The following is a 27,616-nucleotide window of genomic DNA, read 5'->3' as shown; positions in this document are numbered from 1 at the left end:
TGAAGGATTTCTTGTGAAAATAAAGATCTGCTTCAGAAACAGAGTTTATTCATTCATGCCATTATACATTGAGGATCCACTGATAAATAAGAAAATCCTTGATTTCTTTGGTTCTGTTGCAGAATTCAAACAAGTAAATGTCCATTTGACATATGGATTAAAGTGTGATGATAGAGGAAATGGAAAAGGTTGTAGGGAACATAAATTGTGTCCCAAACCATGTACAGAGAAAAAAAAATATCTAGTGTGCTCTGGAAAATATAGATCTTGCACCAAATAAACATCTCCTACCTTGGTCTTGCACAAAAAGTTGTAGTTTTAAAACCCAGTTAATTTCGTCCTTTTCCCTTGGGCCTGATTTGCCTTAGTCCTAACCATATCCACTTCATTCATATCTCTAATTGAAGTCTGACCTCTTTTTCAGGTCTTTCAACAGTTGCTTTATGGGGTAATAATGACATTCATAGCTGCCAAGCTCTAGCTCCAAGTTTCATATGTCACACAGATACCCAAAGTTCCAGAGATCAACCAGGATATACATAAGGAGCTCAGCATCTCAGGATTTACAGATAACCATTACAACTCAGGAATAGATGTGACTGCTGTAAGAGCTTACAATCTAAGGACCATTACAATAAGCATTCCCCTGATAAACTGTGCCCTAAGATTCAGTTCTCAGAGTTTACACATTGTTAGTCCATATTAGTGAGGCATTATAATGTTTGTCCTTTCATTTCTGGTGTGCTTCACTCAGATGCTGTCCTCAAGGTCTACTCACCTAGTTGCGTGTCTCACAGCTTCATTCATTCTTGTAGCCACTCAATATTCTATTGTATGCATACAGCACAGTTCACCATTCTGTTCATCAGTCAGTGTACCCTTAGATGACCTCCATCCATTGCAAATTGTGACTACTACTGCCGTTAAGTACCAGTGTGCAAATAGCCACTCGTGTCCCTGCTCTCAGATCTTCCAAGTATATACTCCATAGTGGGGCTATAGGACTTTGTGACATCCACATACCTAGGTTCTTGTGGAACGACCACACTGTCCTCCAGATAGGCTACACCATTCTACTTCCCCACCAACAGTGAATATGTACATATCTCTCTTCACATTCTCTCCAGCACTTGTGTGCCTCTGTTTATTTTTTCCCCTGCAATTTTATAGGGATATATTCAAATACCATACAGTCATCCATATTGTACAATCAATTGTTTACAGTATCATCATTTAGTTGTGCATTCATCACCACAATCAGCACAATTAGCACTTATTCATTACTCAGAGAAAGAATTGAAACAAAGAATAATAAATTCGATAAAAGGAAAAGTAAAAATAAGATAAAATACAGCCACGAAGAAAGAGGAAGAGGCAAAAAAATAAAAAGACAAAAGAAAAAGAAAAAAATGGCAACTAACAACCACAAAAGGTAAAAATAATATACCATAAAAAAGTCAGGCAACAATACTAATGCCAAGAATTCCATACCCCTCCCTTATGTCCCCCTCTTATAGGCATTTAGCTTTGGTGTGTTGCCTTTGTTACAGTTAAAGAAAGCATATTGCAATGTTACTTTTAACTATAGATTCTAGTTTGCATTGATTGTATTCCCTCCCCACACTACCACCTCCTTTTTAACACCTTGCAAAGTTGACATTCATTTGTTCTCCCTCATGCAAAAACATATTTGCACATTTTATCAGAATCATTGACCCCTCTAGGTTTCATTAAGCCACACAGTCCCAGTCTTTATCTTCTGTCTTTCCTTCTGTTGTCCTACATGCCCCTAACCTTTCTCTTTCAACCATACTCACAGTCATGTTTGTCTAATGTACTTACATTATTGTGTTATCATCTCCCAACATTGTGCTCCAAACGTCTCCCTCCTGTTTTTTCCTGTCTGGAGCGCTCCCTTTAGTATTTCCTGTAGAGCAGGTATCTTGTTCACAAACTCTTTCATTGTCTGTTTGAGAATATTTTAAACTCCCTCATTTAAAGGACAGTTTTGCTGGATATAAAATTCTTGGTTGGTGATTTTTCTCTTTTCAGTATCTTAAATATATCATACCACTGCCTTTATACCTCCATGGTTTCTACTGAAAAATCTGCACATAGTCATATTGATCTTCCTTTGTATGTGATGGATCGCTTTTCTCTTGCCGCTTCCAGAATTCTCTCTTTATCTTTGATGTTTGATAATCTGATTGTTAAGTGTCTTCGTGTAAGTCTGTTTGGATCCATTCTGTTTGGAGTTCACTGTGCTTCTTGGATCTGTAATTTTATGTCTTTTATGAGATGGGAAATTTTCAGTGACTATTTCCTCCATTATTGCCTCTGCCCCCTTTCCCTTCTCTTCCCCTTCTAAGACACCTATGACACATACATGCATGTGCTTCATTTTGTTACTCACTTCCCTGAGACGTCGCTCATATTTCTCCATTCTTTTCCCCATCTGTTCTTTTGTGTGTAGGATTTCAGATGTCCTGTTCTCCAGTTCATGAGTCTTTTCTTCTGCCCCTTCAAATCTGCTGCTGTGTCACCACTGTGTCCTTCATCTCTTGTGTTGTGCTTTTCATTCCTGTAAGTTCTGCTAATTGTTTTTTCAAACTTTCGATTTCTGCCTTGTGTTTGCCCAGTGTCTTCTTTACATCCTTCATCTCTTTTGCCATATCTTCCTTCAACTCACTGAATTGATTTTTGGATTGATTTTTTAATTGATTTAGGATGTTTGTTTTAATAATAATTAGTTGCTTTAATTCCTATATCTCAGTTGAAGTCTAAGTTTTTTCCTTTGACTGGGCCGTATCTTCATTTTTCCTAGTGTGGTTTTTCGTTTTCTGTTGTCTAGGCATCTGGTTTCCTTGATTGTCCCAATCAGATTTTCCCAGACCAGAGGAACTCTGGTCTCAGGAGGATGCTATATTCAATATTAGGTTTCCCTGAGGGTGAGTCCTAGAAGATTGACAGACTTTCTTGTGAGGCCTCTAGACTCTTTGCTTTCGCTGTCCAGCCCAGCAGGTGGTGCTTGTCATCCTGCAGCTCCCCACTGGTGTAAAAAGTTGTGGTCCATTTAATTCACAGTGGAGACTGACCTTGCGAGGGGCCAAGGGTGTCAGAAGCTTAAGTTTAAGTTGTTTCTGGTTTGTTTGTTTCCCTCCAGGTCTGAATTCTCTGAGAGAGGGCAGCCACTTTACCCAGTCCCACCTCCCTTTTCTTTGGGAAGATACACCCTCTAGTGAGTTATCTGCTCTGCTTGAATTCCTCCTTCGTCTTTTTGGCTTTGTTAGCTCCTCTTTTGCCTTGTTCAGCACAGAATTGAAAATGCCTGAGGCTTTCTCTAATGGGCTGCTTAGAATGAGAGAGTTAAAAATGGAAAAAGAACAAAAGCCCATTTTAAGAACCAGTCCCCAGCCCCTTAGTTTCGCCAGTCTGCTAGAGTTGGTACCCAGTTGTCTGTGCCCCTTTTCTTGGGACACAGCCGTCTACCAGTATTCTGAGCTCAGCTATCTCCAAAATTCTCTGTTTTTCTTTCTTTATGTATTTTTTTCCTGTCAGCCCTGCCTCCTCCCTGCTGGAAGGAACCTGCTTCCCTTCCTGCTCTGTCGGCTGTATTCGTAGTCCAGACTTATTAATTAAAACCGGAATTGAAGCTGGGTTGAGTTACTTTCCCTGTAACCTGTTTCTTTTTTCCATACAGCAGTGTTTCAGCTCACCTTGCCTTGTCTGAGGAGGGAGCGGCACGGCTCCAGGTTTACGGCACTTTAATTATGATTCTATGCTACAATCTGAGCCGTTCCATGCATTCCAGGCTGGTGTACAATGTGTGTCCATTCATGGATGTCTCCCAACTGTTCTTCCAGGTTATTGACTAGTTGTTCCTGGTTATTTACTAGTTGCTCTACAGGGCTGACTAAATTCCACACCTCTCTATGCCACCATTTTGCTCTGCTACCTAGATGTTTGATTCTTTTAGTTACTATTGTGAATTGAATTTTTTTCTTGATCTCTTCTTCTAGTTGTTCATTGCTTGTGTATAGAAACACTACTATTTTGGGGGTGTTGAACTTGTATCCTGCCACCTTGCCAAATTCATTCGTTAGTTCTAGTAGCATTATTGTGGATTTTTCAGGATTTTCTGCAAATAGGGAACGTTTTACTTCTTCCTTTCCAATTTGGATGCTTTTATTTTTTTTTCTTGCCTAAATGTTTTGGCAAGAACTTCCAGTACAATGTTTAGTAATAGTGGTGTCAGTGAGCATCTTTGTCTTGTTCCTTATCTTAAAGGGAAATCTTTCAGTCATTCATCAAGTAGGATGTTAGCTGTGGGCTTTTCATATATGTCCTTTATTGTGTTGAGGAAGTTTCCTTCTATTTCTGGTGTTCTAAATGTTTTTATCAAGTAGGGCTGCCGTGTTTTGTCTAATGCCTTTTCTGCATCAATTGAGATAATCATGTGGGGTTTTTTCCCTCATTATGTTAATGTGGTGTATTACATTAATTGATTTTCTTGTCTTGAACCAATCTTGCATGCCAGGGATAAATCCCACTTGATCATGGTGCATTATTCTTTTAATATGCCTTTGGATTCAGACTTTTGTATCTATATTCATAAGGGACACTGGTGCATAGTTTTCATGGGGTATCTCTATCTCTCTTTGGAATAAGAATGATGTTAGCTTTGTAGATTGAGTTAGGGAGTGTTCCATCATCATCAATTTTTTTTGAAAAGTTTGAGCAGAATTGTAGAAATCCCCTCTGAAGCCAGCTTGTCCTGGACTTTTGTTTATTGGGAGGTTTTTGATAATTGATTCAATCTCTTTATTGGTAACTGGTTTGTTGAGATCTAGTTCTTCTTGAGTCAGTGTAGGTGGTTTGTGTGTTTCTAGGAACTTGTCCATTCCATCTAGGTTATCTAGTTTATAGGCATAGTTGTTCATATTATCCTCTTATAATGCTTTTTGTTTCAGCAGGGTCAGTAGTAATGTCCCTCTTTTCAATTCTGATTTTATTTACTCATATCCTGTCTTTGTCAATCTAGCTAAGCATTTGTTGATTTGGTTGATCTTTCTAAAGAACTAACTTTTGGTTTTGTTGATTTTCTCTCTTGTTCTCTTTTTCTATTTCATTTATCTCTGCTCTAATATTTGTTTTTTCCTTCCTTCTGCTCACTTTGGGTTTAGTTTTTTTTCTAGTTCTTCCAGTTTTGAGGTTAGGTCTATGATTTGAAGTCTTTCTTTTCTGATGTAAACATATGGAACCATAAGTTCCCTTCCCAGCATTGTGTTCTTTGTATTCCTTAAGTTTTGCTATGTTTTATTTTCATTTGCCTCAGGATATTTCCTAATTTTGCATCTGATTTCTTCTTTCACCCATTCGTTGTTTAAGAGTATGTTGTTTGGTTTCCACATATTTGTGAATTTTCCATGTCCCTCTCTTATTGATTTCTAGCTTCATTCTATTTTTCTTGGAGAATATACATTGTATGATTTCAGTATTTTTGAGTTTATTGAGACCTGTTTTGTGACCTAACATCTGGTCTATCCTGGAGAATGATCCATGTGCACTCAAAAAGAATGTGTATTCTCTTTTTGTCGGGGGAAGTGTTCTGTATATGTCTGTTAGGTCTTGTTGGTTCAATGTATCATACAAGTCCTGTACTTACTGATCTTCTGACTAGAAGTTCTATCCAATATTGAAAGTGGTGTATTTAAAGTTTTCTACAGTTACTATAGGATCATCAATTTCTCCCTTCAAATCTGTCAGTATTTGTTGCATATATTTTGTGCCTCTGCTGTTAGGTGCATATATATTTATAATTGTTACATACTCCTGTAGAATTGTCCCCTTTATCAGTGTATGACGACCATCTTCTTTATAACTGCTTTTGACTTAAAGCCTATTTTGTCTGATATTCCTATAGCTGCCCCAGTTCTATTTTGGTTACTACTTGCATGGTATATTTATTTTCATCCTTTCATCCTCAATATATTTTCTATCTTTGAATTTAATATGAGTCTCTTGCAGACAGCATCTAGTTGGGTAATGCTTTTTTATCCATTCTGCCACTCCCTGCCTTTTGATTGGAGAGTTTAAATCATTTACATTTCAAACCATTACTGATAAAATAAGACTTTCTTTGGTCTTTTAGATATTTAGTCTTTGTATGTTGTTCTAGTTTGCTAATGCTGCCAGAATGCAAAACATCAGAAATGGAGTGGCTTTTAAGGGGGTTTATTTGGTTACACAGTTACAGTCTTAAGGCCATAAAGTGTCCATGGTAACACATCAGCAATCAGTTACCTTCACTGGAGGATGGCCAGTGGTGTCCAGAAAACCTCTGTTAGCTGGCAAGGCATGTGGCTAGCGTCTGCTCCAAAGTTCTGGTTTCAAAATGGCTTTCTTGCAGGACGTTCCTTTCTAGGCTGCAGTTCCTCAAAAAATGTCACTCATAGTTGCTCTTGGGGTGTTTGTCCTCTTAGCTTCTCCGGAGCAAGAGTCTACTTTCAACAGCTATCTTCAAACTGTCTCTCATCTGCAGCTACTCTCTCAGCTTCTGTGCATTCTTCAAAGTGTCCCTCTTGGCTGTAGCAAGTTCTTGCCTTCTGTCTGAGCTTACATAGTGCTCCAGTGAACTAATCAAGGCCCATGCTGAATGGGTGGGGCCACACCTCCATGGGAGCTTTCCAGTCAGAGTCATCACCCACAGTTGGGTGGGTCACATCTCCATGGAAACACTCAAAAGAATTACAATCTAATTAACACTGATACGTCTGCCCACACAAGATTAGGTCAAAGATAATGGCGTTTTGGGGGACATAATACATTCAAATTGGCACATATGTCTTATACCTTTTTTGTCCCTCACTTCCATTAATGCCTATTTTCATATTTATTTGCTTTTTTGTATTGTACCATATTTAATGCCTTCTCATTTCTACATGGCTATCTTTTTCATATATTTTCCTTTTGGTTATCATGGGGTTAAAATTTAACATCCTAAATATATAACAGTCATATTTAGTGTGATACCAACTTAACTTCAATAGCACACAAATATAGTTTTCCTGTAACCCTTTGTCCGCCAGTTTGTTTTTCATTCTTGCTACCACTTACATCTTTGCGCATTGTGTGTCCCAAAACATAGATTAATCATTACTTTTTATGCATTTGCATTTTAACACCTGTAGGAAGTACATTGAATCACATACCAAACAATACATTTACAATAATACTGGCAGCTATAATTACCCAGTTACCTTTACCACATTCTTTATTTCTTTATGCCACTTTGAACCACTGTCTAGTAGTGTCCTTTCTTTTCAGTCTGAAGAACTCTCTTTAGCATTGCTTGTTGGGCAGGTCTTGTGGCTATGAACTCCTCCAGTTTTTGTTTATCTGAGAATGCTCAATCTCTCCCTTATTTTTAAAAAAATTAATATAATTTTTAATGTAATTTTATTGAAATATATTTACATACTATACAATCATCCGAAGTGTAAAACGGTTGTTCCCAGTGTCATTATATAGGTGTGAATTCGTCATCACAATCAATTTTTGAACATTTTCATTACTCCAGAAAATAAAAATGAGAATAAAAATAAAAGTAAAAAGAATACCCAAAATTCTTCCATATTATTCATTTACTTTTTGTTGCCAATTTTCTATCATTTGTCCATACACTGGGTAAAGGAAGTAAGAGCCATAAAGTTTTCACATTCACATGATCACACCGTATATACTATATAGTTTTATGCGCACCTTCAAGAATCAGGGCTACTGGATTGCAGTTCAGCAGTTTCAGATATTTTCTTCTAACTATTCTAATAAACTAACAACTAAAATGGGATGTCTATATGACACATAAGAGTTATCTCCAGAATGATCTCTCAACTCTGTTTGAAATCTCTCAGCCACTGAAACTTTATTTTGTTTCAATTCTCTTCCCCTTTTTGGTCCAGGTGGCTTTCTCAATTACACAATGCAGGGTCCAGGCTCATCCACAGGAGTCACGTTGCACATTGCCAGGGAGATTTATAGCCCTGTGAGTCATGTCCCATGTAGTAGGGAGGGCAGTGAGTTTACCTGCCGAGTTGGTTTAGAGAGAGAGGCCACATCTGAGTGACAAAAGAGGCCCTCTGGGGGTGACTCTTGGGCACAATTATAGTAGGCTTATTCTCTCCTTTGCGGTAACAAGCTTCATAAGGGCAAGCCCCAAGATCGAGGGCTCGACCTACTAAACTGTTGGTCCCTAATGCTTGCAAGAGTATTAGGAATTCTCCAGCTGGGGAAGTTTAATATTTCCATATTTTCCCACAGTTCCTCAGGGGGGCTTTGCAAATACATTTTATTCTGTGCCCAAATTACTCTGGGTTATATCGGGGTGTTATGCTAACCTGTACAAACCAACAAGGTCTCACTCCCTAGTCAACGTTCCATTTAAGTATGTCATTTGAGTAAACTGACCAGACAAGTTAAACCACATAGTGTGCTATAGAAAGCCCAGACCTTGCACCATATAACCTTCTCTTCCTTTGGTCCCACACAGAAGCCAAAGTTTTAAAACTTGGTTAATAATCATCCTCTGCCCTTCAGTTTGATCCACCCCAATCTCAGCCAAGTCCATTTCATTCATATCTCCAATCAAAGTCTGATGTCCTTTTCAGCCTCTTTAACAGTTGGTTCATGGGGCGATGCCGACACTCACAGCCGCCGACTCTGGCTCTGAGTCCCAGGTGCCACACAGACACCTGGAGCTCCAGGGACTGATCACATCACACACAAACAGCTCAGAATCTCAAAACCTAGAAATCACTGCTACAAATCATGAATCAATATGACTGCTGTAAGGGCATATGATCTAGGAACCTCCACATAAGCCTTTCCCTTATAACCTATGCTTCTAGATTCAATTCTCAGAGTTTACACATAATTATTAGTCCGTATCAGTGAGGCATTATGTTTGTCTTTTAATTTCTTGCTTATTTCACCCAACCCACTGTAATCACTGTCCATTCACTTCAATGCATACCTCATAACTTCATTCCTTCCTGCTGTTCCCTCATGCAAAAATATTCTTAGCTTGTATATTTAATCACACTCATTGACCACTCTAGTTTTCACTGTTATACAGTCCCAGTCTTTATCTTCTGTCTTTCTTTCTGGTGTCATACATACCCCTAACATTCTACTTTCAACCATATTCACAATCATCTTTTTCAGTGTACTTACAATATTGTGCTACCATCACTGTAGTGTGCTATCCATTTTTAGATCTACACAATCAATCCTCTAAAACATCCTATACTCTTTCAACATCAAATGCCCTATCTCTATCCTCTTTTTATCTTCTGATATTGTCATTTTTACAGTCTTCTCCAAACCTCTGTCTCCTGTCTTTTCCTATCTGTCTGTAGCATTCCTTTTATTATTTCCTGTAGAGGAGATCTCCTGTTCATGAACTCTCTCAGTGTCTGTTTAGCTGTATATATTTTAAACAGTCCCTCATTTTCAAAGGACAATTTTGCCAGACATAGGATTCTTGGTTGGCAGTTTTTCCTCTTTCAGTATCTTAAATATGTTGTACTACTGTCTTCTCACCTCCATGGTTTCTGCTGAGAGATCCACACTTGGTCTTGTTGAGCTTCACCTTGTATGTGATGGATTACTTTTTTCTTGCTGCTTCCAGAATTCTCTCTTTGTCTTTGGTATTTGAAAATCTGATTAGTGAGTGTCTTGGAGTAGGTCTGTTTGGATCATTTCTGTTTGGGGTACGCTGTGCTTCTTGGATTGTAATTTTATGTCTCATAAGAGTTGGGAAGTTTTCATTGATTATTTCCTCTATTGTTCCTTCTGCTGCTTTTCCCTTCTCTTCTGCTTCAGGGAAACCTATAACATGTATACTTATGCACTTCGTGTTGTCCTTCAGTTCCCTGAGACCCTGCTCATATTTTTCCATTCTTCTGTATCTTTTCCTTTGTGTGCACAATTTCAGATGTCCTGTCCTGCATCTCACTGTTCCTTTCTTCTCTCTAAGTCTGCTGTTGTATGTCTCCATTTTGTTTTTCTTCTCTTTTTTGTGCCTTTCATTCCCATAAGTACTGCCATTTGTATTTTCAAGGTTATGAATTCTTCCTTATTGTCACTCAGTGTCTTCTTTATATCCTTCATCTCTTTTGTCACATTCTCTCTTACCTCATTGATTTGATTTCAAAGATTTGTTTGAACATCTATAATTAGTTGTTTCAACTCCTGAATCTCAGTTGAAATGTTAGTTTCTTCCTTTGGGCCATATTTTCCCGTTTCCTAATGTGTCCTGTGATTTTTTGCTAGTGTCTTGGCATCTGACTTTCTTGATTGGTTTATTCTGGAGGTTGTTTTCTCTCTTTTGCCTAAGGTTTTCTTGTTGGTTGACTTTGATCTCTATCTTTTTCTTTTTTCTCTCCCTGGCTCTGCCCCCCAGCCTTCCCTCCAAAATCAGGTGTTCACTGTAGCCTGGCACAGGGATGGGAGGTAGGCACTGGGCACCCCAGAAAGTTCACTGTGTGTGGTAATGCAAATCTACTGGCTTCCAGTGGTTCTCTATTTTCCACTGGCTAGCAAGACCTGAGTTTGTTTTGGGGCCCTGCTTTAACAATTGGGTGTTCCCTATTTCTCAGCCAAAACAGGGCTTGGTTCCTGTATAGGGCATGTAGGCTGTCCAGCAAATGGCACTGTTCAGTAACTTAATTGTCCTCAGACTCTGTTTTGCCTCTGAGCACAGGCTTTGTTTGACCCAGGTTGGTGAAACTGAGGGTTTCTATGCCCCTGCTTTTTTTTTTGCCACTAGGCCCTGGGATCTGAGTTCTCTGAAGGAGGGCTGCCACTTGAGCTGGGCCCCTGCCCCTTTTTCTTAGGGAAGATACACTCCCCAGGGAGTTATCTTCCGTACTTAAATTCCTCCTTTGTTTCCCTGACTCTCTTAACTCTACCCTTGCGTGGGTTGGCACTGACAATTGAAAATGCCTGAGGCTTTCTCTAATGAGCTGCTTAAAATAAGAGGGAAAAAATGGAAAAAGAGCAAAAGCTCCTTTTCAGAGCCAGTTTCCTGCTCCTCAGTTTCACTGGTTGACCGGTGTTTGTACCCAGTTCTTTGTGCCCCTTTTCTTGGGACACAGCTGTTTTCCGGTATTCTGAGCTCTGCCGTCTCCAAAAGCCTCTGATTTTATTTAGTTAAGTATTTTTTTTTCTTCAGCCCTTCCTCCTCTCTTCAGGGAGGAACCTCAGATTCCTGCTTGCTCAGTGCTTATCTGTGCTTGTAGCTTGTATTCAATAGTCCAAATTTGTTAAATTAAAACCACAGTTGATATTTGGTTGAGCTACATTTTCTTGCTCCTGGCAGTGACTGTTTCTTTCTCCCACAGAGAGGTTTTGCATCTCAGCCTGCCATGCCAGTGGGGAGGGGCGCCAGCTCTGTAGTTTTACTTACAGTTTTTATGCTGCAATCTCAGACATTCCACCCATTCCTGACTGATGTATGATGTGTGAACAGTCGTGCATGTCCCCCCACAGTTGTTCCAGGCTATTTACTAGTTGTTCCTGGCTATTTACTAGGTGCTCTAGAAGACTAACTAAATTCCACACCTTTCTATGCTGCCATCTTGCCCTGCCTCCCCGCCCCCCCCCCCCCCATTTTTGAAAGAGAAGTCTCACCAGATAAAATTCTTGGTTGGCAGTGGTTTCCTTCAGCGCTTTAAATATTTCAACTCACTGCGTTCTTGCCTCCATGATTTCTGATGAGAAATTGGCACTCAGTCTAATTGGCAGTTGTACATAACAAGTTGCTTTTCTCTTGCAGATTTCACAACTCTCTCCTTGTTCTTTGCATTCAATAGTATGCCCAATATATGACGGGGGTGGATTTTTCTTCATGTTTATCCTTAGTGTTCTCTGGCCTTCTGGTATGGGTATGTTCACATCTTTTGCTAAGTTTGGGAAGTTCTCTATCATTATTTCTTTGAATACTCCTTCTGCACCTTTCTCTCTTTCTTTTCATTTAGGGAATCCCATAATGTGTATATTGGTACACTTGGTGGTGTCCCAGAGGTGTTTTAGGGCATTTTTACTCTTAATAGTTCTTTTTTGTTTCTGCTCATCAGCCAGCCTCATTTCAAGTGTCTTGTGTTCAAGTTCACTGATTCTTTCTTTTGCCAGCTCCAATGTGTTGAACCCTTCCTGGGCAGTTTTCATTTCAGGTATTGTGGTCTTCAACTCCAGTAGTTTTGTTTAGTTCCTTTAAAAATGTTAGTTCCTAAAAAAATTGCTATCTCCACTAGCACTCTCATATGCTCATTCATTGTTTTCCTGATATCGTTTAGTTCTTTCACTGTATTCCTTCAACATCTTGAGCATTTTCAAGATTGTTTTTTTAGTTGCTTTGTTCCATATGTCCACATTCCCATCTTCTTCATTTGTTTTTACTGTATTTTTATCCTCTTCCTTTGGATGGACCATCATTTCCTGTTTCTTTGTTTGTCTTGCATTCTTTTTTTTTTTTTGCACACTGTACATTTTAATATTTAAAAATTTTAACTCTGGGGTTTATTCCCTGAGGTCTGTTTCTTGATTTTGTTATCAGTTGGTGATAAGACAGATTTTCTTGAGCTTCAGTTCTCCTATCAGAAAGGTATGCCCAAGGAGAATGCAGTGTGCAAGGTTTTCCTTTTCTTTCTTGTCCTGTTTTGTCCTGGGCTTTTGCTTGTTAGTTGTTTTGGAGTTTGTCTGTTTTCAGGATTTTGGTTATTCTCTTGTTTCCCAGGAGACAGATCTCCCTCTCCTGGGTGTTCATTGCTGGCAGGCCTTTGCCTGAGACTGACTGCCTCTGTAGTTTCTTATACTCCCTGTTTTTTTGTTGTTCTTATTGTTTGTTTTGTTTTGTTTTGTTTTGTTCTTATTGTTGTCTCTGGCTGCTTTTGCCTAGTAGGCAAACTCTGGGAGAAGGCGCATGCTGAAAAAGACTTCCCAAATCAGTCTTCCAGCCAAAATAAGGCCTGGGACCCACAAAGGGGGCACACATTGGCTTCAAAGTGCCCTGGGGAAGGGATCATGAAGGGTGCCAAGAGCTTCTCCAGTGGCTCTGAATCTAAGCTTTACCAGCCTCCCCAGCAAATGCATCCTTTCAGCTATCCCTTGCAGCCATTAGGAAATGCAGTGTCTGTCTCCACTGCTGCTGCTCTTGTCCTGGGTGAGTTGAAACAATGACTGCCATCACCTTTGTCTCGGGTGGGTTGAAACAATGGCTGCTGCTGTCTCCATTTAAGCATGTGTAATTTATCAGCCTCTTCCTCCTGCTCTTTCTTGAATGCTGTACTATGTTCTTCTAACTTCTGGAGTTTCCAAATAGCTATTTCAAACAGTTCCTGCCTGTTTAATAATTGTTTTGGTGGAAGGACTGAGTCCTGGAGTGCCCTACTCTCCTGTCTTCCCACAGTCCTCCAGGAACCATCCTTAGGGTTCACTTTTTGTGATGCACAGTTCTGTCCTCTTAACATATATACAAAAGTGGCTACTAATCATTTTAGCCACTTTCAAATATACAATTCAGTGGTGTAAAATACTTTCACAATATTGTGCTTCAGTTACCACCATGCATTACAAAAACTTTTCGATCATCCACACAGAAACTGTACCAGTTATGCATTAACTCCTCATTCCTCACTCCCACCCCTGGTAACTTGTATTCTAATTTTTGATTCTATGAATTTGCATATTCTAATTATTTTACATAGTGAGATCATACAGTACTTGTCCTTTTGCATTTTACTAATTTAACTCAACATATGTCTTCAAGGTTCATTCATGTTGTAGCATGGATCAGAACTTTCATTCCTTTTTATGGCTGAATAACATTCCATTGCATGTATATAGCACATTTTGTTTATTCTTGTGTTGTTGAGCATTTGGGTTGTTTCCACCTTTTTGCTATTGTGAATATGCTGCTTTGAACATCATTGTGCAAATATCTGAATCCCTACTTTCATTTTTTGGGTGCTTATATACCTAGAAGTTGGATTGATGGGGCATATGGCAATTCTGTACTTAATTTTCTGAGGATCTGCCAAACTGCTTTTTAACAGTGACTGCACCTTTTTATGCTCCCATCGACAATGTTTGAGGGTTCCTATTCCTCCACATTCTTTCCAACACTTGATATTTTCTATTTTGTAAATAGTAGCCATTCTTGTGGGTGTGAAACGTTATCTCATTGTGGTTGTCTTTTCACCTTATTGATAGTTTCTTGTGTGTTGTTTCTGAAGAGATTTCTGATGTCATCTTTATTTTAGTCACCCTGTAACATGTCTTTTTTTTTTTTTTTTTCATTCTGGCTGCTTTTAAGACTTTATCATTGATTCTGAGCAATTCGATTATAATGTACCTTTGGAAAGTTTCTTCATGTTTATTGTTAGTGGGAGTTCATTAAGTATCTGTGGGTTTGTGGTTTTCTTCAGTCTTGGAAAAATTTTGATCATTTATTTCTCTGAATATTTTTTCATGCTTTTCCCTCTTGGGGATTTCGATTACCCTTATGTCAGACCTCTTGAAATTGTCCTATAGTTTACTGATGCATTTTTCAGTTTTTTGGATTATTTGTTTTCTCAGTGTTTCCTTTTGTGTAGCTTCTGTTGATATGTCTTCAGGCTTATTTATCTTTTCTTCTGTGATGTCATTCTGCTGTTAATTCCAACCAGTTTAATTTTTACCCTAGCATAGTTTTTATCTATAGAAGGTTGACTTGGGTCTTTCTTGTATTTTTCATGTGTCTGCTTAACTTTTTGAACATGTGGAATACAATTATAATTTTAATTCCCTTTTCTGTTCATTCTAACATCTGTGTCAGTTCTGGTTTGGTTCTGGTTGATTTATTATTTTTTCATTATGAGTTCTGTTCTCATAAACATGCCTGGTAATCTTTCACTAGATGTCATACAGTGTGAATTATAACTTGGTGGGTTCTGGGTATTTTCCATTCCTATAAATTTTCTTGAGCTTTGTTATAGGATGCAGTTAAGTTGCTTGGGAACGTTGTTTGGTCCTTTTACATTTCAGTTTTGTTATTATTTGTTTTTCTAGTAAATCTGTGTAGCCAGATATTCATGTGTGTTTTAAATTCAATCTGATTATATTTGCCTTTTAACTGGAGAATTTAGTCTAGTAGTATTTTTTTATTACTGATGTATGTATGTTTATTTCTGCCACCTTATCTTTTTTTGCTTGTGTGCTTTTTATACCCATTTCTGTTAGTTTGATAAGCATTTCTGTATTATTGTTTTTCCTTTAATGGTTTACAAGTTATACATTTTGGTACTCTTTTAGTGGTTACTTAAAAATTTCAGTAACATACCAAAGTCCAGAGTTCATTAGTACTTCTATCATTCTTTTAACAAAATGAGGATCTTGATATACTTTGTCCGTCACTTGTTTCATCTTTCACATTATTGCCGTTTTTTTGTTGTTGTTGTTGTGTTGTTTTAAGATTTCTTCCTTGTTAGCAAACTTTTCATTTTCAACAGGCAGTGCTTATTTAGATTAATCCAGATGTTTTTCACTTTGCTCATCTTTGTGCCTTGCTTCCCTCTCCTCCGTCTGGGTTTATTTCTCATCTTACAGAAATATAAACTTTTAGTTCTTTGCATTATTCTTTGTGTTCTTCGAGTGGTAATTGTTAAGTGTGTTATAAAATACCTCCCATTAATGCTTTCAGTTGAACAATCGTTAGCTGGATATAGAATTCTAAATTGACAGTTGTTCTCCCTCAGTTCTTTAAATATAAAACTGCACTGTATTCTTGTCCATATTGTGCTGATAAGAAGTCTGTCGTGATTTTGATATTCTTTTGTAGGTAATTGTGCTTTTATCTTTTTATTGGTTTAATAATTGTACTTTGTGTTTAGTGTTTTAATGTGCCCATGTGTGGATTATTTCTGATCATCCTGCTTGGAATGCAGTATACTTTTTCAGACTGATATAGTCCATCAATTTTAGAAAATTCTCAGATATTGTTTCTTAGAATATTGCTTACATTTTCTCTATTCTTTGTTCCTAGAGCTTCTCATATACTCTTTTAACGTCTTCTTTATATTTTCTATCTTATTTTCTGTTGTATTCTGAGTAATAGCTTCAGTTCTTTCTCCCACCTTATTATTTATCAGTTCCCTCCATTTGTCCTTTCTTTCTTCTCCCTTCCCTGTGTGTCCCCTCTTTTTTCACCTTGATTGTTTTAAATTATTTGTAATTTATCCAGTGTATTTATGCTTCTTACTCCCGTCTCCTTTTTTCTCTTTTTTTAAACTTTCCCCTTCCCCCTTCATTTGTGTCTGACTCTATATTTTCTCCCCATCCCCTTATCCTCTCCACTGTTACTTCCTCCCCATTCCCCCTTCCTCCACAAACCCCTTTCTTCATATTTCTCCTTCCTCTCTATCCCTCCCTTCTTCTCCATAACACTTCTTTGCCATTTTCCCTTCCCCGTGTCTTCCTATTCCTCTATCCTTCTCCTTTCCTGCTTTCCTCTCTTTCCTTCACATTCTCTCCTTCCCACTTTCTTTTGTTGAGCTTGTTATTAAACTATTAGTATTATTTATTTTTTACCAGCATTTCTGTGTGTTTGCAATGGGAGGTTAATTTGTGTTAGGACAGTCCACCATGTTGTTGGATCCATCCTCATTAATATTGATTATTTTAAGACAATAATTTGCACAGTTTGGTATTTTATTATTTGAAGCAGATTACTTGTGGCCTGCCTCAAAAGATCAGTGTACTATGATGTCATCATTTGAGAAGCAGTTGTAAATTGTAATTTTTTGTTTTAATGGTTGAGGAAGAAGAATGAGGATACTGCAAAATTTGTTGAATTTTTGGTCTTCCAGCTTTGGCTACTTGAGAAATTTTATAGGGAAGTACTCAGTATCTGAATTTTAAACTCAGGAAAGCTGGCCACTGAACCTTGAAATGTTTAGTTATGTATTTGTTACAGTGCTTAAATGTCTTAAAGTATGTTGTAGAAGATAAAGATATTATAATCAGGATCTTAAAGCTTATTCATAAAACAGGCTAAAGAGGCATCTGAAAAATTTTATGTGTGGAAAATAAATGAAGTCTAGAACTATTTTTTTTACTTACAGTTATATTCCCAAAGTCTACAAGGCATTTCTAAGCTTGAGTTCGTTCTGTAAACTCATAAATGTTGATCTGAATTTTCTGATTGAAATCTGTCTTGGTTTCTTTAAGGAAATACTAATTCACAAACACTTCAAATCAAACAGAAGTATTTCTGAAAATAGGGGAAAAATTAGAACCCTTAAAAATATGCTAGCTGGCTACTAGTTCAGCATTATGCCAAGCACTCTCCCTAGTATTAGACTGAAAATTTGAGGGATTAAAAAAAGAAATTGACATGCTTTCTGCCCCCAAAGATGTTCTAGTGTCTTTAGGAAAACAATATTAGCTCATTGACTTGATTAGTAATCATATTGACTGTAAGTAATGGAGGCATTCACAGAAAGGGTAGACAGAATGGGGTGAAGGGGGGACTGTTTTAGAAAGGATGGGACTTGGCATTGGGGTTTAAAATTGGTTGAGGTATTTCCATAATCTCTTTTCTTTCTGAGTTTTCTTCCTTTTCTGTTTTTTTTTTTATTCTGTGTTACTGTTTTGTAGACAGAATTGTTTTTAAATAAATGAAAGTCTTCATTATATTTTATCCACTTTTTTCTGGGTTTCTTCTTCCACTTCTACCATTTAAGTTTTGTGAGTTGATGATCAAAACTATATGGGGCTTTCATTTGCTAACCACTTCTTTAAAGACAGAGTAAAAAACAAATCAGCCTAATTTTGAATCCAGTATCTTTTATTAGCAAGTATGTAATTTCCAGGCTTTGTTAATATGTTGACTCGGAAGGAAATTAAGGGAGAAAATCTTAGTTCCTAAATTCAGTTGCAGAATCTTGAGTTGATTCATGTTTACTCTTGGTTTGTTTTGATTTTTTTGTCTTCCTTTGTTATTGTTCTCAGTAACCCCTATGATATTAGTTGTGATTAAAACATTAATTTTAGGAAATTTAGAGGTGATTATAGCCCCCATTTATTCTGATTTAATCGTTCTTTATTAGTTTCAAGTACTGTGTGGAAAAAAATAAACACTTTTCCTGTTTATTTCAGTTGTATGTGTTTTTATTTTGATATTGTATAAAATATACTTAACTAGTATTTGGTGACTATTATTCTTATCTTTTTAATAGGCATTCAGTAGATACATTACTGGTGTTCTTTATTTTTCCCATATAGGTACTACAGTGGAGACTGACTATTAGCATAGAGATTAAGATCATGGGCCCTAGATCCAGGCTGCCTGAAGTTTAAGTCCTGGTCCTGCTTCTTTACTTAAGTTACTTAAACTTTCTATTATCTAAGTTTCCTCATTTATAAAATAGGAATATAATGGTACTTTTCAATATTATTGCCATGGGGATTAAAGGAATTTGATTTCTTTAAAGCAATTAGAAGTGTCCAGCACAGAATTAGCCATTATTGTTTCTAGTACTATGAAAAGTCATGTAGGTAGTGTTACCGGCAGGAGATGGAATCTGGGTGTTCTTATTCCAGTCAAGGTGAAGCAGTGTTACTTGCCTGTTGTTGGGTCATGCAATCTTTTCAAAGCTAAAAATTTTCAAGCTATAAAATGAATGTGATAAAGTATAATTAATTTATTTTATTCATATTATAATACATTTGAGTACCTGTACTCAAATGTACTCATTTGACTACTAGTACTATGCTAGATTTTGATATGGTGAGGTAGATAGTTTCTTTTCTCAAGGAAGTATAGACTAGTTATGGAAAAAAAGACAAGAATATCCTAGAAATGTTGAGAGAATGATAGAGAAAATAGAGAGGAGAGAGCATCCATACCTGCCTTTTGGGAAGACAAAGCAAAAGAGAAACATTCTGGGAAAATTCCATAGAGGAGATATCACTAAAGAATTATTATAGATAATGATAAGATGGGATAATACTTGAAAGAGACTTTAAAGTATTACCTATATGTTGTTACTATTTTACTTTATTCTGAAGTCTTCCATTGATGTTTACCTTTTAACTTGAATTTATTTATAAGTAATAAACCCTCATCTCACTCTCAGGTTCAGAAATCTTTGATTTTTCAGGTGCCTTTTTAAAATTTATTTTTTATTATAAAGGAAATTTGTTTTTTGAAAAACAAATTCAAGGGGACTGGTGGTTCGATGGGCAGAACCCTCTACCACAGGACTTGCCCTTGGGAAGACTGTTGCTGCAAAGGAGAGGCTAAGCCTGCCTATAATTGTGCTTAAGAGCCTCCTCCCGAATGCCTCTTTGTTGCTTAGATGTGGCCCTCTCCCTCTAGCTAAGCCAACTTGGCAGGTGAATTCACTGCCCTCTCCCCTACATGGGATCTGACACCCAGGGGAGTGAATCTCCCTGGCAGTGTGGGATGGAGAACATCTTCTTGACCAAAAGGGGGATGTGAAAGGAAATGAAATAAGCTTCAGTGACAGAGAGATTCCAAAAGGAGCCGAGAGGTCACTCTGGTGGGCACTCTTATGCACAATATAGACAACCCTTTTGAAGTTCTAATGAATTGTAATAGCTAGCAGTAAATACCTGAAACTGTCAAACTGCAATCCAGAACACTTGAATCTTGAACATGATTGTATAAAAATGTAGCTTATGAGGGGTGACAGTGTGATTGGGAAAGCCATATGGACCACACTCCCCTTTGTCCAGTGTATGGATGAATGAGTAGAAAAATGGGGGTTAAAAAAAAAAAAAAAGGCACCCAGTGTTCTTTTTTACTTTAATTGTTCTTTTTCACTTTAATTTTTATTCTTAGTATTTTTGTGTGTGGTAATGAAAATGTTCAAAAATTAACTTTGATGATGAACGCACAACTATATAATGGTATTGTGAACAATTGAATGTACGTTTTGTATGACTGCATGTTATATGAATATATCTCAATAAAAATGAATTTAAAAAAAATTCAAGTAGTAGAAAGTATATAAAGTGCAAGTTTTCTACTTCCTATTTTTCTTCAGCCTCCTCACTCTCCCTTTGAATGAACTAAATAACAAAACCAGTCACATTCCACTGCTAATAATTTGATTTCTTCTGTTCATGAGTACATACACATAGGTGGTTATTTTGCTTTGGAATAATAAGCCTAATCTCCTTAGTTTATTGCATTCAAGACATTTTACAGCGTATCTCAAGGCTACTTTTTTAATTTTATTTTCGTTAAAATGTTCTGAGCTCTGGCCAAAGTGAATTATTTATCTGCATCCTGTCATGCCTCATGCTTTCCTCACTCCATGTCTTTGTTTATGCCTAGAATGCCCTTCCCATTCCACCCTGCCACTTAATGTCCAGAATTCCTCCTGTCCTTAAAAGCCCTTTTTAAATATTATGTCCTTGATCAGTCCTTTCTTCTTCATCGACCCTCACCCCTCACTGAACTTTTAAAGTATATTTGTGCTTTTAATGTGGTATTATAGTTTATCTCATTTTCAGTACCTAACACTTTTTACTGTGCATATAGTATCCATTTAGTTTCGTGTGTCCTGTACTATACTGACAATTTCTTTTTAGAGCAGTATGCTCTGCAGTTGAACTTTGTATTCCCTCATGTGCTGATTTATAAAGCCTATTGTTAGATACCTATTTTCTGAATAAATGTATTTCAGACATTATAAACTATTGTTAGAAGCCCTGGTTTTAAACTGTTGGGGAGAAGTTGGGAGAGGTATAGCTGTTAATTGAAAATAGAGCTTGCTCTTTTTTTTAGTAAGGTTAACAAATAATTTTGAATAAATCATTGAGACATTGTTTTCTTTTAGAAACCTGTCTTGCACAGATTTTAAAATGTAAAATTAAAACTAAAATCTATGAAGACTAAGGTTGTGAAAACAAGAATATAGATTAAAAAGAACATAGTTCAAATATCTTAATAGCATAGAATTCTAGGAGCAGATCTTTGATGTTTTTGAAGGCAACTTGACACAATGAATATTTCCTGAGCATGATTTAAAATACATGTAATTAGTAATCACTGAAAACGTTTTTGCATATTTTTCAGAGAATGCAGAATTTATTGACCTTAAGCAGTTTTTCGACCAACATTTTTCACATATATATTATGTGTTCTTTGAAAATTTTGTGACTATTGAAGCTAGTCTTAAGCAGAAAGGTAAGCTGTTAAAATCTGTCCTGGCTTATGTTGATGTTTTGAATAATTGTTGTAAGCATTAACTTAAAAAGAGGCTCTTAGATATTGGAATGTTAATATTATTTCACTTCTTGTCAGGTAGCTTTTAGATACCCTCTCGCTGGTCTAGTGACATGTATTTGAAAAACCACTAATGAATTATTAGTTCTATCCTACTTAGTTTTATTCCTGTTCAATTTTACCTGTTTCCTCATCCCTCCTTCTTTGTGCTGCTCTAGAGACATATATCAGGTTTGAGTAGTCATTTTCATATTTTTATTTTAAGGACCGGTTTAGAATTCTCTGTAAAATATCATGACTTGTTTTTAGATATAAATAGGTAGAATCTAAATGTAATTGTTTAAAAAGAGTAGAGATGTTGTGATATTGTCTACACAATGAACAGAATATGCTTTAAACATTTTACCAAAGAATTAGTGAAAAACATTTCAGTGCTTGAAACTTATTGAGTGATTGTTAACAATGAGAAGAAAATAGTATATTAAAGTGCTTTCCTGTAAAAATGTTTTAGGTCACAAGTCTCAAAGGGAGGAATTGGATGCTATACTTTTTATTTTTGAGGTAAGTGCATGTGAATCTTTTTTCCTTTTCAAAAATAATTCATGGAACATACAAAGAAATATATGAAACATGGTATATCTGCTGTCCTTCCCAAGAACTTAATCTAATTTTTTAACCTCAAAATATACCTGACTTAATTCTGTTCTTTTGAGCATAAGGTATTATGTTTAGGTACAAATAGAATTTGTACATTTATACATTTGACATCACAAAATTGGTATGTTATTCCATATATATTTGTAAACAATGAAAACTTTAATTTCTGAAAGGTTTACACAAATGGAGAATTTTTTTGTTTTCTAATTCTAAAGCAGTATAACTGGAGAGGGTAAATTCATGCAGTTGTTAAACTTCTAAGAAATTTATGTTTCTGTTTTAACTGCTCTTCATTGCAAACTTATTCAAAGTAGTCTTAAAATGTTTATAAGATTATTATTCTATGTTAATTTGGAATGGAATGGGGCAGATTTTTGTTGCTAAACTGAACAGTCAGGAGGACACATAGATCAGGGTTAGATGAGCAAAATTTGACTGCTCAAGTTTATTGTTTTTTATTTTTGGCACAGTAATAAAAATGTGGACCTGTACCCTGCCCCCTCCTTTGAAATAATTCCTCATTCTTCTCTCTTTCAAAGCAACTTCTGATCTTTGCTGAGAATTTAGAGATTTGTAGAAACCCTAGACATTGCAACTTGAAAGGCATAGTAAAGATTTTTGGAAGTCCGTTTCTAAAGATTAAGCTTTAATCTTTCAACTTGTGTTTGCTGCTAATTAAAGATAATTCACAGTTCTGTTTGTTGAGTATTTTGATATAGTTTGGAAGAATTTGAACAACTGTTTTAGTTGTTGATTAATCACAGCTAAAAAGAAAATTCTTTTAGAGTTACAGACAGACATAATTGATGTTAGTACCTGTTCTGCAATTAATTTTCATTAGTCATTAACTCTGAGGAATCTGATTATATTTACCACCCCAAGTGTTTGCATGATCTGTTTGTTCATAAGGTGAATATGGAAACAGGAAAGAATAAAAGTTTCCACAGAGAGAGCAAGGTAATAATTCTTGGAAAATAGATATTCTTTAAAATAGTTGTGCTTCTTCTATATTCAGAAACTAAGATGATTGCTTAACAGAAGCCCTTTCAAAGTTTCCCTTCTATTAAAAAAGTAATATTTATTCTATTTGTAATATATACTGATCATTTGTTCTTCTTAGAACAGAAATAAGATCTAAATTTTTATTAGAAAAAAGATGCTAGATAACAGGGTTTTCATCTTTTGAAAAAATATTTAACCTATGTGCTGATGTTTTTCTACTTATTTTGGGAATAATGGGGATAATGATATCTTAGCCCTCTACCATTAGAGGCTTATGATTAAAAAGAAAATCAATGTAGTATAAATAAAGTGATTTGCTGTTTTTGGAGTAAAAAGTATCATTATGTAATGTTAATAATATGGCACAGGATTTATATTCTATTTTCTTCTATGTAGTTAAGAGCACATATTTCTTTCATCTTTGTTAACCACATAAGAAAGATGCAGATGTGTTTATTGCCATTTTACAAGTGTTTAAATCTAAAATAGAATTTAATAGTCAAAATTTAGAAATGTTTTTGAGTAGTTCACAAAATCTTTTCAACTTTTCTATAATTTCATCTATTTTCCACATCAAAATAAATACAACTATACAATTGTTAGTTATCTGTGGGGGACATATGGGGAGGGCAAGTGTAAAGAAGTTTATGTGTCTCATGGAAGACCGTCATTTATTTGTGAAAAATTTTGTAATTTCTTCACAATTCTCTAGGATGTGGTAGACTAAAGAAAGCTATGTCAAAGGGAAGATAGAGAAGTATAAAACATATATATTATCCTTTGAGCAGAATAGTATAAAAGTTCCCATATTGGAAATAGGTATATCAAAAGGTCGACATCTCTGCTCTTCCACTTTGTACCCATTTCCTCATCTGTAAAATGAGATTAATAAACCCTCCTTTAGGATGGTTGTGAGGATTAATGAGCTACCTTTATATAAAATGTCTAGTGCTAGGCCCTGTGAGCATTCAATTAATTGTCTTTCTAAATAATAATGAGAACATTAAGGGCAGCAAAACTACATGCACACACAGATGTCATTCAGCAAATGGATTAATACCGAAGGGCATATTTCATCAGTAAGGCAGCTACACTGTCTAAAATAATTCCCACAAGTGCAAAGGAAATTAATGGCAAAATTTTTAAAGTATTATATGTAAAAACTGTTTATTCCTAATTAATGAAAACTTATATATGTTAATTTAACTATAGAGCTCCTAAATTTTAATATTTTGCTCTCATGCCTCTATGCATCACAACATCTAAGTACCTCTGGGTTCATATGAATTAACCATAGTACGAATATTTAATGGAGTTTTTGTGATCAGAATATTTCCCCTAGGTGTATCAAACAGGATAAAGTACCACTTGAAGAAAGGGAAAATGTCACAAATATTAATATCTGAAAGAAGTGAAAACTCATCAATGATATCCACAATGCTGACATTCTAAAAATAGTAAATGAGCATTTTAAAATATTTTAGAATTAATATTTAATCATTACAAAGAAATACAGTTAATTTCCATATTATTGTAAAAGATTAAGAAAATTAATTTTCTGTTTCACATCTTTGTATTAATTGTTATTCTGGGGTTTTCAGAAAGCAATCAACATGCCGGTGATACATATTATCCAGTGCCAATACCGTCGACTAGCTCAAAGAATATTTTGTATTTGTAATACAATCTTTTACACAAGAAATTCTTAGGAACTTAATAAGCTCTTTACAATTTTTCACACATCACAGGATGTGTACTCATTACTTTCATACTTTGGTTTATTTTTGTATATTTTAGAAAATTTTACAGCTACTTCCAGAAAGAATTCATCAGCGATGGCAGTTTCATAGTATTGGTGAGTAACTTATATTTGTCACATTTAAAATAATAATGTATGAAAATGTCCTTTAATAGGTTGGTAATTATTTGAAATAAAGCCATAGTTTATGCTTCAGTAAAAACAAAATAGAGAATATAGAAATAGATTGCCTGTGAATATAAGAAAAAAATATAGATGAAGAATTTCCAGTCAAAATATAATAAATTTCTTCAGTTCACCTTCCCTTTATTCTGAATTCATTAGCAATGATGTTAAAAGTATAAAAACCAGAAAGATAAAACAGGCTCAGCATCAAGATAAGTAGCTCTGTGGATCAGTAATGGAAGAGAAATGCAAAGTGTGACGTAGGTCAAAGTCAGCTTTGAAAGCAAGCAGTAGTAGCTGGCAGTTTGCTTCACACACGAAAAAAGAGGAGGATGGGACTGGAGTTAGGCTTACTGTTTGAAGGCCCAAAGTAAAGGCTTCGAAGCTCGTGAAATGAGGCAGAAAAGTAAAAGGGGAAGAGTGTGTGTGTGTGTGTGTAACCCTGGTGTGGATTACTATCAGACCAAGTAGGCCAGGAGGTCACAGACTTTCTGTTATCAGGAACTAAAGCCAAGATTCTTGCTGGCTTGGAGTCTGGTTTTGCAACAATCACAGTAACCCCCCAGGGCCCTTGAATTGATTAAAAAGGGGTCTGCAGGTAGGCAATTGCTGACTGACTTTCGGTACCTCAGTTATGTCAGGACTGATTGCTAGAATTCTATGACCCTTCTCTCACGGGGAATACATGACTACCGGGTCTGGATTGTTTGAAGCAGAATGTATAGGCCTTACATTCATTTGTACAGGTGTGTTTATTTCTCTTAAAAAAGAAAGTCATAGATTTATTTAGGCCCTGCATTACTTAATCAGTTCTAGCAAATGAAATCTTATCTGAGGCTTTGAAACTGTAGGCCATCCCAATTAGAAGTACCAGTAACACAAGGAATTTTGGACTGTTGATGCAAGGTCTGAAAAAGACAAAATCCTATGAAGACGTGTCTTAACTTCTGCATATTATTCCATTGTATGAATATATCACAATTTATATATCTTCTCTATATTATAACTTTTGGTTTGTTTTCAGTTTTTTTGCTATTGTCAAGAATTCTATAATAAACGTCCTTGTTCATAATTCCTTAAACATGTGTGAGTTTCCTCAGGATAAGGAATGAAATTACTCACTTTCAACTTTACTGAATATTTGAAAATTCTCTCCAAAGTAGTTGTGACAATTAATAGTACTACCAGCAGTGTAGGAGAGAGCTCTGGGACCACATTCTTGGCAACACGAGACATTGTCAGACACTCTAATTTTTGCCACTCTGATGAATGTGAAATATAGTAATGTTATTTTTATTTGATATTTCCTAATGACCTCGGGCATCTTTTCATTTGACCATTCAGGTTTGTGCAAATTGCCTGTCCTTTGTACACTTTTCAGTTGGATTATTTGCACCCCCCTCCCATTTTTTCAATATGAAGAGTTCCTCATACATACTGGCTACTAATTCTCTGTCAGTTCTGTGAATTGGAAATATCTTTTCCCAAACAACTCAGATAGTTTTTATTGGGTGGAAGGTATGGTATATTTCTTTTTTTTTTTTAAATTCGGTTTTATTGAGATATATTCCCATATCATACACTTATCCACAGTGCACAATCAACTGTTCTAGTGCCATCATATAGTTGTGCATTCATCACCCCAGTCAATTTTTGAACGTTTTCCTTACACCAAAAAGACTGAAAATAAGAATAAAAATAAAAGTAAAAAAGAACACCCAAAGCATTCTATTCCCCCCTCCTACTCCATTTTTCATTTAGTTTTGGTCCCCGTTTTTCTACTCATCTGTCCATATACTGGATAAAAGGAGTGTGAGCCATCATATTTCAGAACTACAATTCACACCATGTAAGCTACATAGTTACACAATCATCTTCAAGAATCAAGCCTACTGGGTTGCAATTAGACAGTTTCAGGTATTTCCTTCTAACTATTCCAATACACTAAAAACTAAAAAGGGGTGTCTCTATAGCACATAAAAATGCCCACCAGAGTGACCTCTTGGCTCCATTTGAAATCTCTCAGCCACTGAAACTTTATTTTGTTTCATTTTGCCTCCCCCTTTTGGTCAAGATTTTCTGAATCCCACGATGCCAGGTCCCGGCTCATTCCCAGGAGTCATGTCCTGCACTGCCAGGGATATTTACACTCCTGGGAGTCATGTCTCAAGTGGGAGAAGGTCAGTGAGTCCAACATTTCCACATTTCCCCCCAGTTCCTCACGGGGGGCCTGCAAATTTATTTCTATTCTCTGCCCAAATTACTTTGGGATGTATTGGGATTTCACACTAATCTGTACAAACCTACCAGAACTCACTTCCTGTTCAAAGTTCCATGTAATTATGGTGTTTGAATAAACTGTCCATACAAGTTAAATTATTTAGTGTGCTGTAGAAAGTACAGATCCTGCACTAAATAAACATCTCTTCCCTTGGTTTCACACAGAAGTTGAAGTTTTAAAACACAGTCAAGATTGTCCTTTACCCTTTGGCCTGATTTGCCTTAGTCCTAACATGATCTGCTTCATTCATATCTCTAGTTGAGGTCTGAACACTTTTTCAGCTTTTTGGACATTTGCTGTATGAGGTAATACTGACATTCATAGCTGTCGAGCTCTAACTCTGAGTCTTAGGCATCACATAGATACCCAAAGTTCCAGACACTGACCAGGTCATACACAGAGAGCTCAGCATCCCAGAATTTGGAGACACCTGTTACAACTCAGGAATAGATGTGAC

At 36.2% G+C, this 27,616-nt stretch overlaps 1 protein-coding gene across 7 annotated transcripts in view; it reads left to right on the top strand.

Moving 5' to 3' along the window:
- The window catches only part of RALGAPA1 (Ral GTPase activating protein catalytic subunit alpha 1), a 384,096-nt gene that overhangs the window by 57,238 nt on the left and 299,242 nt on the right, over window positions 1–27,616 (top strand). For all 7 annotated transcript variants that reach the window (XM_037834821.1, XM_037834823.1, XM_037834822.1 and 4 more), the window contains exons 2-4: window positions 21,146–21,256; window positions 21,807–21,856; window positions 24,752–24,809. In XM_037834821.1, coding sequence (XP_037690749.1) covers window positions 21,146–21,256; window positions 21,807–21,856; window positions 24,752–24,809 — 219 coding nt within the window. The remainder of the gene's footprint in view (window positions 1–21,145; window positions 21,257–21,806; window positions 21,857–24,751; window positions 24,810–27,616) is intronic.

Source organism: Choloepus didactylus, chromosome 4 (assembly GCF_015220235.1).
Source record: "Choloepus didactylus isolate mChoDid1 chromosome 4, mChoDid1.pri, whole genome shotgun sequence".
Taxonomy (NCBI): Eukaryota; Metazoa; Chordata; class Mammalia; order Pilosa; family Megalonychidae; genus Choloepus; species Choloepus didactylus.
This window is presented reverse-complemented; position numbering and strand designations above follow the sequence as displayed.